Genomic DNA, 15,151 nt, shown 5'->3' on the forward strand with positions numbered 1-15,151 from the left:
TTCTGGTTTTACTCATTATCCACCGAAGTACAGAAAACTTACCTACAGTACTCATTGCCTTACCATTTTCAGAAGTAATGTCATTTTAGAGAAAATATTTATTTCCATTGCAATGTACGTGGATAATAAATAGTGCACGTCCTTTAACCTCCTTTATGCAGATGATGAGACACAGAATAAGACTGGCCATTCATGCAGCTCAAATCTAAGGTATTCATGGAGACAATTCAGTTTCCAACATTTAAAAATGTACAGTAGTACTTAAATCATAATTAGAAGTGGCCGGAAGATCATCATCCAATTGCAGGCATCAGGCAGGATCTTTAACATATCAGATCACTGCAGATTAGCCCACAAAACCCTCAATCTCCTTAGTGAAGTTCACTTTGTTTCAAGTACAAAACCAGTTTCAGCCTCCGCTCACCTTCAGTGCATCATACTTGAGAACAGTGTCTAGAATCATCCCAGTTTGGCCTTAGTTATACCTCCTGTCAAAACTTGTTCCTAGTTGCTCAGAAACACAAGCCACAGACTACCAATGCACGGACATTTGTTATCTGAAGATTTATTTTATCCTAGTGAAAACCTTTTAGTCATATTTGTGCTAAATTCAGAAAGTGTTGGTAAAGCAGAAACAAGATGGAACATGGAATTTCTTCTTTAAATGGAAAAGTCTAAAATCAGAATGAATGATGGGAGTGCCCAAAAGCAATCAGTGAAGGCGGAATGCAGAGTGCTATGGAAACCTGGGACAGAAGCAGATAGAGTACAATCAAGCCTTTTGTCTGGAGAGCACAAAGAGTGAGGTGAGTTCAGAAAACTGATAGAAAGAGGAACAGAGCACAATGTTGTGAACTCTCTAAGGGTCAAAGCCTTTCTGGCCCTGAGTGATCTCTGCCTGGATAAGCAAAGGACATTTCTCAGTTTCTCAAATCCTCCACACATACTTCTGCGTACTTGTACTTACCTACATGTTTCTGTACATCCATAATGTGTTTTAAATTGCCTACATATTCCACATGTAAACTTTTAGGTGTATACAGTTTAACATATGTAAAAAAATGAATGCAGGTTGAGCCTGGTTCTCACATTAATCATACCTTCTGTATGTACATTCACAGTGTATCCATGTGTTCTTAAAAAGAAGTACGTAAGCATGGTTGCTACATATGTGCTTGGCACAAGTATCAACACATACTTCCACCTGCAAACACACATGCACTTCTATGCATGTATACCACATTTGCTTCTCACACAAGTATCTGCACTCACAGCTCTCTTGGTGTAAGGAGACTGCCCTCCCCTCTCCCTCCTACACAATCTTCATAAAATTCCTACTAGAAAGTCCTGGGAGTGTGCCAGTTTCTTATGGACACAGAGGGAAGAGACCGAGACAAACCAACTGTGAGGAGCTTTCTGGGGAAGCAGTACTTATAGGTCTAGAGAAAAGGCAGATGTTACACCAGTCTAGGCAGTGGGTGTCCAGCCCAAGAGTATCCTTTCCTGGAACTAGTCTCCTGGTACAGCACCGGCCACGGAGGGAGAGTAGAGGGTCCTAGGTTTCTAGGGAAAAAGAGATCTTCAGTCCAATGCCAGATCAGAGTCATGTGATTCCCTCTCCTCATCAGTTGGTTGAACAGCATCCTCTATTGAGGCTAAATCAAGAGCGGTCAGATTGCCCTCTGGAGTTACACCCATTGGTTGGATGACTTTCTGTCTGCAATAGGAAAAATGAAAAGCATCAGATTATTGGGGGGGGGGGGGTTGCTACCAGGTGGAGATTCTTAGAAAATCTACCACCAAAAGCAGCCTTATGACAAGAATATAGGCCTACTATGAGACCTTTATGCTATCTGGTGAAACTAGAGGAAATAGCATAAAATCGTTATGCACACCATAGCCAATGCACACTCCTCCAAAACCTTCCTCAAACTGGCCAATTACATGGCCTGGCACAGGTTTTGAACTCATAAACACACAGAGCTGCCTTATACTTAATCAGACCATTGGCCCATCAAGGTCAGTATTTTCTACTCAGACTGGCAGCAGCTCTCCAGAGTCTCAGGCAGAGATCTTTCATATCACCTACTGCCCAGTCCTTTTAACTGGAGATTCCAGAAATTGAACCTGAAACTTTCCACATGCAAAGCAGAGGCTCTTCCTGTCAGGAGCCACAGCCCCTCCCCAGAACATGCACACTTAGCCTCCCTGAAGCCAGCATTTTGCTTGCCAGGGATTTAATCTGGACTCCATAAAAAAGAGAAATTAATCTTTCTTAAGACTTCCATAGCTTTCCTGCCTCCTGGTGAAAAGTGCCATCAAGTCGCAGCCAGTTTATGGCAACCCATAGGGCTCTCAAGGCAAGAGACTTTGCCTGTCTGGATACCTAACTTCCTTGGTGGTCTCCCATCCAAATACTAACCACAGCCAACCCTGCTTAGCTTCTGAAATCTGATTAGATCAGGCTAGCCTGGGCTATCCAGGTGGGGAACCCATTTCCTAGCCCCCTACTAATCACTCCAAAGGACCTTATGAACTTCAACACTGGAAAGGCTCTCAAGAGAAGGCAAAGTAAAAGCCAAGACTTTTAAATAAACTGATTTCCAAATCTTCCCAACAGATTAGTGTTTTTCAGGGAAAACATGCAATCCTAAGAAGACTTACTCCAGTCTATGGTCCACTGGAATGAATGGCCTCCAGCGTACCCTAGAGTATGTGGACAATTTTATTCTCTCTCTCTGGCTAGAGAGCAGCTTTGTTTTGTGCAAGAAACTTTAATGGGACATCTAAACTGGCTGTATTCCATTAAGACTTCAACTGTGCGGGTAGTAGCTTCCCCTTAAAAAGAATATTTATGTGAGGAAACTGGGGACCAATTTATTCATAAATTCGTCTTGCCTCCACTGGTTTTCTTTTCATTTTCCTGCAGGGGGAGGCCCTCTTTCTGGTTGCATCACTAGTTAAAGGGGCATCCCTGCCATGCACCAAACATCAGCCTCCTGATGTCCTTTCCTGACAGGTCCCGGTTAGAGATTTTTGGGTTTTTGATTTTTAATATAAGCATGGTCAGATGGCAATGCTATTGTGAGCTCAGAAGATTCAGGAAGTGGCTGCTATAAAATCACACCCTGTCAATCAAGCAGGCAAATGCCTCTGGAGTTCATAGTGTTTTCCAGTTATGCAATGTTCATGACAAGGGGACAGCAAGACTGAGTGGAAATGTTGTTACTATAATGTTCAGAATAGCATTTCCATCTGATACACACAGGAAATGTGGCAGCTGCATTAAGCATTCTGTCTGCTGCCCTTTTTCCTGTCTGCCAACATATCTTTCAATTTCCTTAGGTAGATCCTTGGCTTCTACCTGTACTGAAACAACTGTATCATGCACACTCAGCCTTGCATTCCCCTTGTCATGAACTTTGCATAACTGGAAAACACTATGAACTCCAGAAGCATTTGCCTGCTTGATTGACACGGTGTGATTTTATAGCAGCCACTTCCTGAATGGAATTGTCCACTCCCATCTGTCTCTGGAATTTCTGAGGGCAACTGTAGCACTGTAAAATCCTTGCCCGCCAGGCAGTGTTCCCTCTAAGCTGAGTTAGCGTGAGCTAGCTCACAGGTTTTTAGCCTCCAGCTCACACATTTTTGTCTAAGCTCAGGAAAAATAGCCCCAGAGCACAATAATTTATGTAGTGGCTCACAACTTTAATACCAGTAGTTCACAAAGTAGAATTTTTGCTCACAAGACTCTGCAGTTTAGAGGGAACAATGCCGCCAGGCCTTCCTTCTGCCTCTGGTTTGCAGGCAGGTGAGCAAGGGAGAGCCAAGTACTGGAGGTTGCAGCTGCCTCTTCTGCTCCAGAGCTGCTGGTGGCAAGGAGGCAGGCAAGCTTGTGTGGTGAGGAGAGGTGGAAGAATCAAGAGGGAGAGCAGAGCATCAGACTTTGCTGCTGCCTTTTCTCCTGGTCCTGGGGCCAGCGGCAGCAAGAAGGTAGATGAGCTTGTGCACGGAGGAGGGGAGGGAGAGCCAAGTGCTGGAGGTTGCTGCTGCCTCTTCTCCTGCTCCTGGGGCTCTCCCTTCTACCTGGCTTAATTGAATTACCACCCCACGAGCGCCCTGATGCCCCCTCATGATAATATTCCTGGTTACAGCTCTGACATTAGTACTAGTGACCATCCAGGGGCCTCAACAGAGTTCATAAAATCAACTTTATGAAGCATTCAAATGCACACGGAGTGGTAAAGCACAGAAAGCAGATTATAGCCCTAGATTTTCTGTGTTTTATTTCAGCTATGCATTCTTAGGTCAACAAAGCATTTGCTAAGAGCTGAAAGGAAGGTCCTATTTATTTGAGCTATTAGCCTCTCCAAATATATCCAATGCATTTGTTTTCCAGCCCGGAATAGCCATCATCAACAGCACTGAGGCGGAACTCTCTTTCCCAACCTGTCTCCAAATTCTAGGCAATTTTGATTTGGTCTTGATAATGTATGGCTTATGGCTACAGAAGAAAGCCTGATGATCATGATGTGTGTGGCACTTTTTTACAGCCTAGTCATTCTGGCTGATTGCAGTTCTGGAAGTTAGGAACTAAGGAGCCTGTAATCAGTTTCATGCACCTTCTTGTCTCCTTTGCTCCACCATACTAGAGCCTCTTTATCTTCTAATGCATCGATGTCTGCAAATACCAGCTTTCTAGTCATACTAACCTGAAAATGAATTCATGTTCACCTAAGTTATTGTTTTAAAATAAATTCCAACAACCAGGGTTTTTTTTCAAAGATTTCAGGGAGTGAAAGACCTGTAGTTACAGAATGATGGAAATCCAGTAGAGCTAGGTAATCTGACAGAGTCCATTAGAAGTCGGCAGAAGCCATAGTGGCAGGATAGCATCCTGCTGCATGGACATTTTCAGATAACCTAATTGTGCTGAATTCCCACTCATTGACTACAGAAGGAACGGTTCATTGGGGAAAATCTAGTCTGAGCCTACATGAGCTGGAATGCCAACCTACTTGATTTTAATAAGGAAGCCTCTCTAATAAGCATGCCTCAAAGCAAAAAGCATCTTCAGACAATCTCTTATGGTACCTGGAGAGTTTGTCAAACATGTTCACCAGTTTCATTGCTTCATACTCCTTCTGTTCTTCTGTCATCCCTTCCATTGGGTTGGGAAGTTTCTCCTCCACACGTCCAGTTATTGGGTTAATACTGAGCAAGAATAACAAAAACAATTTTTTTTAAAAAAACAGGAAGGTGAGGATAAAGAAGGCAAAAATATGTCAGTATAGTAGCCCGGGGACTCCACTCTCTTGCACTTTTACATATCTTCCATTAAACCAGAGGCTGTGTAGGGGGAGGGGGGGGGTCATTGCTACTGAAATCCTGCCAAACAGGTAAGCCTCCAAAGAGCCTACTCCCCACAAAACAACATGTCATTGTCCCAAGACTCTGCTCTATTTGATGAGTTAAGCCATGGTGGTCCTGTTCTACAACATATATCTGGAATCCAGTACAGATGCCACTAGAAATTATATTTTAAGTTGTACTGCATCAGAGAAGTGAAATAATAATAATAATAAATTTTATTTATATCCCGCCCTCCCCGCTGAAGCAGGCTCAGGGCGGCTAACAAGACATGGTATGTACCATGATTATTATACAAGTCAATTATAAAATACAGTTAATAAATACAATTAAAAGTTACATAAAATTTTTAAAAACTACAATAAATTAAAGGTGCTACATTCAATAAGGTGTGTATCCAGATGGCTAGATGTCACTTTCAGGGATCCTTACAGGCTTGTTAGAAGAGGGTGGTTTTGCAAGCCCTGCGGAACTGGTTAAAGTCCCGCAGGGCTCGCACCTCCTCCGGTAGCTGATTCCACCGGTGGGGAGCCATTACCGAGAAGGCCTGCTCCCTCATTACTTTCAGTTTGGCCTCCTTTGGTCCAAAGATTTTTAAAAGACTTTGGGAGCTGGATCTCAGTGCTCTCTGGGGAACATGTGGAGAGAGGCGGTCCCTAAGGTGTTCCTGGTAGAAAGTACACATTTGACAGAAATGTGATTTCGACAGCTGATTTTCAGATACAAAAGGCAGCTTGGTCCATTTGAAACAAGAACATTCATTTGGGCACTGCAATAGACTACAGGCTAAATCTTTCAATTTTTATTTTAATCTTTCCAGAAAGTGGGTGACTTTCATTTTGTAAAGTGTTATAAAACTGTAACAGGTTTTGTAACACTTTACTTTTATGATCTGCATTAAACAATGCTGCAGCCTATCCTAATTCATCAGTAATTCATGGGGAAAGAGCGAGTGTGTCCAAAAACAAGGGCACAGGATTCTTCACCAACTGCAGGTGTTAATCAGCTTAGCAAAACTATTGAGACTGCATTATCCCCAATTATTGCTATTCAGAATAGCCTCTGTACTTTTCTTGATTAATTTGAATTAATACTTAATAACATCGCACCATTTATTAGTTGCACTCAACAGCCTCCTTATGAAGAAACTGCTGCTTACAGTTTCATTTCTTCATAAGCTTATGTATCTCTGCAAAGTAAGCACGCCATGCCATAAACCGGCATGAATCCCAGGAACTGCTTTGAACTTTGGGTCTCAAACCACAAACTGCAAAATTTGTCATGAATTTTGCTTCATGGTTCAGTTTGCGCCCATCCCTAATTACGACATAGTCAAGTTAGGCTATTGCCAGCAGTAATTTTTTAAAGAAATCCACAAAGTATGGATTGAATGATGAAAATTATGAAGCAAACATGCATTTATGAAAGGATGGAATCCTCTGATAACGAAGGATGTTCAGGACAAGAAAACAGATTACAATCTGGGATTATGGGGAAGGTAACTTCTTTTTAAATGATATACAGATGTCATAAATAGTTCTCATCGGTGGAATGGTAAACAGAGACAAATAATAGAAGATGGGACTAACAGTACAATTCTATGGAGCAGATCACAGGAAAAAATGCTGGTCTGAGCCCCCATGTGCACCAGTATAGATAGCTAACAGGCAGAAAGCGAGGCCATCAGGCAAAGAAACAGGTAATTAGAGTGTTAAACATGCAAAAAGTAAAGAATGTGCAAAGAAGTAAGGAGAAAGTTAGTAGTGAAATGATCAAGGGTCCACAAAAGCAATCAGAAGATAACAGGAATAAAAGATAATAGTAAAGAAAGGAACTAGTAGGAAAGGAAATGCCAAGAAAGAGTGGAGAAAGAAATGTGCCAAAAGGAGCAAAAGAAACAGTAATGCCTGGAGACAGTTTTAAGAGGGCAGCCATGTTGCTCTACAGTAGAACAGCTACATTCGCACCTTAGAGGCCAACAAGATTTTCAGGGAAGAGGCTTCCAAGACTCAAAGGTCCCTTTGTCAGACTAGTCTCTGAAGTCCTGGTCTCTAAGTGTCTCCTGCCCTCAAACCTAGCAGCCATGCCTGTATAAGCTGTACATATAAATGGGTTCATACTTGGCTTTTGCTTCTTTGTACTCCTCTGTATCAGTATCTTCATCCTCAGAGTATTCACCATCTGTCCGGCCACCAGCCATGAGACCTCGTGCTGCCAGAAGCCCAGCAGCATTCCCATATCCCGTGTATTTCACAAACCGTGCCACTGTTGGAGCAATGCAAATGAAGGGGTGACATTCTTCTGCTTGCATTAGGATACACCCTACAAAAGACCTGAAGGACTAAAAAAGGCTGTTGAATTAAAATGTTAGTAAGTTGAGGGGGGTGGGTGTTGTTTTTGCTTGTCAGGCCAGAGTTAAAAGAAGCACTTTCTTGTAACCTTCTCAAGCAGTTACCCATATTTAGAGCCAATGTACACTTTTTGTCCAAATTAAGAGGTTTTCATTGTAAACCCCTCAAATGAATGCTGATAAGAGTGTGATTCTTCCCCAAATTCCAGTCATGTCCCATTTTTTCCCCCTCACCAAAAATTAACATGCACGCTACATGCAGCATGAAAAATGTGATGTGGGCAAATATCTATAGGTCAAAGTATATTTTAAGCAGGACACAAATCTACCATGAAAAACTACCTTCATTGCCACAATATTGAAGAAAATTTACTATAGTAATGGCCAAACTCTCATGCTCTATCAATTTGTAAGTTTTTATTTGCTTTCTTTTTTCATCGGGGATTTTTCTTCCTTTGAAAATACACCATCCAATGCTCAGCACCTCTCAATTTAATTCACTACTTACCCAGGCAATGTTATTTTACCCTTGGAATATTGAAAATGAATCTTAGCTCCACCTTCAACTCTATATGCTTCACCCCTGCCTGACACTAAACATTTCATTGAGATTATAATATTCATCTAGCTCCCTTTTCAGACAGCTGACGTATAATGTTACAGGGCAACTTGTGCCAGGGGAACATGAAAAATGCTAAAGACTCACCACTCTCCTTGCAGAGAACAAAGAGGAACTCTGCTGCACAGTGCTTCACATCAGTGTCAATGTGAGTCATGAGGCGCACAAGCTTATTCCTCAGCAAATTCCCCACCTCAGGTCTATTTTTCACATCACGCAGTGGGGGTAGTACCTGCCATCACATGAAAAGAGAAGGCTTGTGTTAACAGGCTCTCCAGTTAAGCTAGTGTTCACAAAGCCCTACAAGCGTTCTACCAAAATATTGTTCAACTAAAACTTCACCTATAGAAATTGCCCTGGAGGCATTTGCCAGCATAAAAAGATCTTTTAAAAATGAAAATAACTTCACTAATAATGTGAGCATGGGGAGAGATTCATGTCAATCATCATGGCTCCCCAAACAGTCAATAAGAGGCCAAAGAGTTTCCACAACCATAGCCCATAAAGCAAACTCAGTAACGGTAAAAGCTCTACCTCGGGGAGAATGGGATTTCCTTAGTTATAGCCTGTCACATTTTGAGCATGCAGCATAAAACTTTGAAGCAAAGGAGTCATTTGGCGTAATTACTGTGCAATCAGCTCAATCTGTTAAAGGGCTTGTGGATATGTAATGCAGATTTTTTTCACTATGCCCATGAAACAGAGCTAGGCATACTTTTGTGGCACTACTGCAAACTTCAAAAACAGATTAATGGTAAAGCAGAAAACTAGCCACTTCACAGCTATCTGGCCATGTAGTAAAGTCAGCACAATCCAGTGAATAGTGTCAGAGCCCAACAGTGTTGGAGCCCAAGGTTCAAACCCCCACTTTTCCACAGTAGCTAGCTAGGTAACCTTGGACCAGTTATTCTCTCTTACAGCCTGGAGATTTTTTTTGGGGGGGGGAGGTGCTTGGGGGTGACAAACCACCCCGTAAAAAGTCTGCCATGAAAACATTGTGAAAGCAACGTCACCCCAGAGTCGGAAACGACTGGTGCTTGCACAGGGGACCTTCCCTTCCTTTCCTTGGGGGGGCAGGGTATAATGCCATAGAATCCACCATCCAAAGCAGCCATTTTCTCAGCAGGGAACTGTTCTCTGCTGCTTGGAGATCAGTTGTAATTCCAGATCTCCAGGTCCTACCTAGAAGCTTGCAACCCTGTGTTATAAGCATGAACTAGAGGAGGGGGAAAGTGATATACTCTGGGTCTTCATTGTGGAGAAAAGCAGGGTAACATTATCCAGGACAAATAAATATGAAACAACCCAACGAGTGCTTTACCAAGTGTTAACCTCAACCCAAGCCACATATTCTAATTGGTTCTGTGGATCTACCTCACTCCAGATCCTCTAGATCTTTGCAATGGGCTCAGCATCTTCACTGCAGCAATATAGAAGAAAGTACTGAGGGTTGGTGATGCCAGCCAAGCCAGTGCCTTGCGCTCTGTCACTGTGTGAGTGGTAGGAAGTGACAAGCTGCTCTGCTGTGTGCACGTGCACAGCAACTGAGGCCCCGGGAACCTTCGGGACAGGGCAGAAAAAGGATTTCAGAGGTCAGGCAAAGCCACAGTTTTCCTAATCCCTGTGGCTGCTGACTGTCCAGTTTAGACGAGTCTCCGTTACAAAGAAGTTTATCACACTAGCCAGATACTGAAATACTAATGTGGCAAAAAATTAAGAATAATAAATGAGCATGAGCTGCTGAACTAATGCTGTGCCATGCACTGAATGTCATGAGAAAGTATTTAATATGTGTCTGTGTTATTCCGGCAAAATCTATAACTAGGAATTGAGTAGACTCGAGAACAAGAAAAATTAAAGTGGTTGTGCACACCAAGGACCATCGCTCTGTTCACTGGCTATGCTTCTCTTCACCCTCCCCGTCGCATGCTGCATGAAGACTACACATGTAGCATGAGCAGAAGATGGAATGGCTGGGACAGAAGACATCTCTCTCAAGACATGAGGAGAAGAATTCTCATACTTTGAAAGACACTTTCCACGGTATCATGAAAGGATCTAAGAATAACAATATCGTGCACCCTGTATGTTTGTGCGCACTATTCCATGCAATAATAGCAACTGTTTGAAATGCCCTAGACTCAAATTCATAACATCTGCAGCATCTATTTCTAGGCTAATAGAACAGGGCAAGGTTTGCATCATAGCTTGCTGGAACAAAGGATGTTTCATTTTTTTGGATCCTACCTGAACCAAATACCATACCTTAGCTTTAAGGAACTTCCTTGTCTGCCGGTGAGCCCGGGCACTCTCAGTCAGCAAGTTCAGCACAGGAGTCAGAGTCTCCTTAAGCTTGTGACCCTGTGGAAAATTCCACAAGAACCAGGAGTTCATAATTACACCCATGTTATGTTTCCTTCTATGAAAAGACTCATGACTGTAGAGATCTTTATGGGAAGAACCAGGAATGCCGACTGCCATTCCCTGGTAACTACAGCGCACCTGTAGTCAACTCACCATGTAAAAAAGCTTCAAATTGTCTCTTTCATGTGGCAGAACTACACGTTACACAAAACACAGGATTGCCACCTCAAAATCACAGTCCATGCAAGACTCCCCTCTGTCACAAGTGCTAAAACCTACTTGACATTGTCCCACTACTATACTGAGCATTGCTTGCTCCCCACTCCACTAATAGCAGCCAACTGATATGGAACAGAGGCAAGAAGTCACTTAGCATAATGTTGGCAGGACATGAGTTATAAATCATACTACGCATTATAGGAGGGAGAACTCAGCATTGGATAGTCATTGGCAGCAGTGCCATGTTTCTTTTAATATGCAGCTTCTCCTTCAATACATCAAGGTATACTCTTTCTGCTAAATGTTCTATCACTTTACTGCTAACATTGAGTAACAGCAAGTGTGTGAGAGCAGGTTCAATGTATTACAGAGAAGCAAAAAGAAAAGAAAAAGCTGGAAAAAACAAGTGATTTGCATTTCTGTTTTGTCACGTTTTATGATAATTTACCAAGGAAGACTCCCCTATTTCACCTGGCATGATCTACCTCAAGATCACCTGAAGTATAAATTTCTGCTTTTATATGAACCAGCCCTGAGAAAATTCTATTCCTCAGAAAGTCACCTGTAAGCTACTCTCCTAATCAAAGCCCCTTTGGAATTGCTCCCCTCTCCCAGAATCCTGCTAATGTTTTCAATAATTCCCACAGGGAAACAGCGAGGAACAGAGTTGGCTTTGGGGACACCCCGGAAGCCTGTGTACTATGCAGCAAAATACATTATTTTTTAAAAAGTGAGCTGATCATTATTAATGCTTCCTATTTCTTCTTCATCATCCTCACCACCGCCACCATCGCCGCCACCACCACACTTACAAAAGCTTAGGCAGGCCCCCCAACTTTTTTCACTTTGCAGAATATCCAGAACAGAAATGTTCAGGAAGGGATTTTTACAAAGGGATTAAAACTGCAGTAGAATGGAACAGATGAGGACACTTTTTTAAAAAATAAGGGAATAGGATAGTAGTACATTACAATGTTTACTGTAGGTATCACCTTGTTTTTAATGCACTCTGTCTTTGCAGTCCATTTTCTGCATTACGGTGTGCCATGACTAACACAGATTTTTGTTTGCCTTTTTTTTCCCTTGTTTTATAATCCTAGTCCAATTGCAGTTTATTTGATATCTCATGCTGTCAAACTGAATTGTTTTCTATTGCTCTCTCAGTGCATTGCCTTTTACCTTTGGGAACTACTTTTGGCCTTGGGCAGTGTTTACGTGCTTACTGGATATGCTATGCTGTCTGATTGAATTGTTTTCTGTATTTTGTAGTCCGCCTTGAGTCTCAGTGAAGAAGGTGGTATATAAATGAAGTAAAATAAAATAAAATTTATATCATGCCTTTCTGCCCAATCAGGACCACCAAGGCAGCTAACAAAAAAACCAAAACATTATAAATATACATCTATTTAAAACTGAATGTATCTACAAAACAAAAGGACAGCAATCAAAGCATAACAAATGCCTCATAAAGGTTTTAGTTATCAATTAAAGCATAAGGCACAAAGGAGGGTCATTGAGGGAACACCAGATATACCAAAACAGAAAAACATTTACTGACAGTAAGACAGTGATAGAATGGGACAAACAAATAGCTCTCAGCAGGGCTTTTTTTGTGGCAAGAACTCCTTTGCATATTAGGCCACACACTCCCGATGTAGTTAATCTTCCTGGAGCTTACAGTAGGCCTATATTGTCTTGTAAGCTCTTAGAGGATTGGCTACATTAGGAGCGTGTGGCTTAATATGCAAATAAGTTCCTGCTATAAAAAATGCCCTGGCTTTTGGAAGGGAGTGTATTGTTTTGGCACTACAACTGAGAAGGTTTTCTCTAGGGTTACCACTCATCTAACTACAGCCAAATCCTCATCTGGAAATCTAAGCCACATTTTACATGTCAACTGGTCACTGAGTCAGTTTCAAGCCAACTGAATATAACTCCAAAACAATCAATGAAGCAATTACTTTTTAAGTCACCAATCAAGGATTGTCCACCATCCAGTCAATTGCTTTATCTCTAACCAGTGAAATATCTTTCGTCCCACTCATATTTTATCACCCATCTTCAGGCTTTTACTATCCCTGCCTCTTCTCTATGATGCTGATCACTGTGCCTCTTCTCTATGATGCTGATACAAAATGAAGGCTAAAATCAGATTGTCCAAAGCATAGGAATTAATGCCCAGACATGCTTCCGAAAAGCACACAAAGCATCTCAGAGGTAAAAGTGGAAATGGAGTAATAAGCAGTTGTGAAACCATCCTTTTCACCCACTCTGTCGAGACGTCGGTCAAGGAAATCCAGCAGAACATTGACAGCATCCATGTTGACTCCCATGTATTCAAGTGAGCCTGGCTGCACTTTGGGTTGCAGCAAGACATCCAGACACTTGAGAGGCAGATTGCCCAGAAGGTTCACTGTGTGGCTGCACATGCAACAAAAACGCAAAATGGGTAGAGACTTAGAAATTTCCACCATCAATGAAGCATTGTTTTGTTAATTAAATTTATCAAGTATCCAAATGAAATTTCCCAGCTCTGATAACTTAAGAACGAGACCCCACACTTGCCCATTTGTGGAGGTTTAAAGCCCATTCAGCTGAATTATTTATGCATTATGTCTAGAGTATCAGACCCGGACTGCTTCGACATGGCAAGACTTAGCTGTGTTGTTCTCATTGCTGGTGCAAATGCAGAGGCAAATGCATCAGCAACAGAGCTTCTACATGGGAGTTTTCTCCACACTTTTCTGTCATCAATCCTTTGTGGCCATCATTGTTCTCCATCATGTCACCAGAGGGCTTTTTGAAGGCTTTTAGAAAACAACTCTATAAGGCCTTTGGGAAGTCCTCAGGGGCAAGCTTGGGAAAATGGCAGCAGCAAGGAACATGCTGCTAATATATGCAGGACCTTTGAAAAGGTGCAGTTTCCAGCCCAGATGGCACAACAACACACTTGGACACTGTTCTTTCCTAAAAACAGGTTTGGGAAAGAGTGTGCTGAAAATGAGGAAACCCTAGAAATAAGGTGATGCTGTGCAGATGCTAAAAAAAAAAATCTTTCCAATTTGGAAGCAATGGTGGGGGAAAAAATGTGTGGAAGCAACTTTGAACTTAGGATTCTTGGAACACTCCACACCAGTTGCAAGGCCTCAGCACAAATGCCAATGTTAAGGACATTTCAGCACTGCCAGTGTCTCTTCTAGATAAGGAGCACAGTGGGATGCAAATCTTTCATCAGAACAATGGTCTTCACCTGTGAAATTCTTCTGTTCGGTCCTCACCATCTGCTGAAATCATCAGGCAATGACGGAGGAGGGCACTCAGGTGTCGGTACAAAGCAGCATCTTCCTGCCCCAAAACAGAAATGAAAAGCCTAATTATGAGGGGGGGGGGGTACATGTGTCTTTTGCAGTCTTCAACAAACCACTCTTACTGTTCTCTAAACAGAATATGCTTCTAGATATTTGTATCAAGATAAAAGTGCAAACTAAAAATCTGTGCAGTGACCACATCTGGAAGTTCAGAATACAATCTCTGAACATAATTTCATCTTTTTGGCTCCCACTTTGGGGAATGAATAGGGAGGCACAGCCAACAGGGAAGGGAACTAAAGGTCTGCAGGACCCTTAACAACATCTCTTTCAACCCCTCCCATTAAGTCCTTGCTGGCCAGCCCTCCTCCTCCTCCCACATTCTCTGAACCCTCAACCCTCTTTTTCTTTGTAAATTTGCAAACTGCTTTCATGACCGAGGTCGCATGGTCTGGTTACTGAATCTGGAAACTTTTTATGCAGAATTCTGCGTCCTGATAAAGTGAAGTAAGATGCAAATAACAGAAACATCTCCTTAGAAGATGCTCAGCTCTCATTTCAGCTGTCCTGTGGTGCACTTTACACCATCCTCCTTGCAGATCTTCTTCAGCTCTCCATCATAATTGAGCATTTATCCAGAACGTGAGAAAGACCAAAGAGTCTTCTACAGTCTACGCCATTTGGCCTGCCATCTAGTTAATACAAACACTGAGTGATGCCTTGCCTTAATTATTGCTGCACATGAATTTAACAGCCAGCTCACTCTCTTTTCTTTCTCAGTAACTGCCTATGACTGAAAAACGTATTGTGTTGGATCCTGTGGGAATGATCCCTGTGTGCAAGGAGAAGGATGATTTTTTCCAGCTCCCTCTCACAAGAGCACCATTTCTGGGGGGATGTCAGGCTGCACGATGAAAG

At 42.2% G+C, this 15,151-nt stretch overlaps 1 protein-coding gene across 1 annotated transcript in view; it reads right to left on the reverse strand.

Moving 5' to 3' along the window:
• Positions 1-549: 549 nt before the first annotated feature.
• Positions 550-15,151, reverse strand: part of RIC8A (RIC8 guanine nucleotide exchange factor A) — a 32,021-nt gene continuing 17,419 nt past the window's right edge. The window contains exons 5-11 of the mRNA XM_060263178.1: positions 14,176-14,270; positions 13,196-13,346; positions 10,608-10,703; positions 8,430-8,574; positions 7,494-7,638; positions 5,098-5,217; positions 550-1,717 (exon numbers count right to left, since the gene is read on the reverse strand). Of these exons, the coding sequence (XP_060119161.1) occupies positions 1,582-1,717; positions 5,098-5,217; positions 7,494-7,638; positions 8,430-8,574; positions 10,608-10,703; positions 13,196-13,346; positions 14,176-14,270 (888 nt within the window). The 3' untranslated portion in view covers positions 550-1,581. The remainder of the gene's footprint in view (positions 1,718-5,097; positions 5,218-7,493; positions 7,639-8,429; positions 8,575-10,607; positions 10,704-13,195; positions 13,347-14,175; positions 14,271-15,151) is intronic.

This window comes from Heteronotia binoei, chromosome 21 (genome assembly GCF_032191835.1).
Source record: "Heteronotia binoei isolate CCM8104 ecotype False Entrance Well chromosome 21, APGP_CSIRO_Hbin_v1, whole genome shotgun sequence".
In the NCBI taxonomy this organism is placed as follows: Eukaryota; Metazoa; Chordata; class Lepidosauria; order Squamata; family Gekkonidae; genus Heteronotia; species Heteronotia binoei.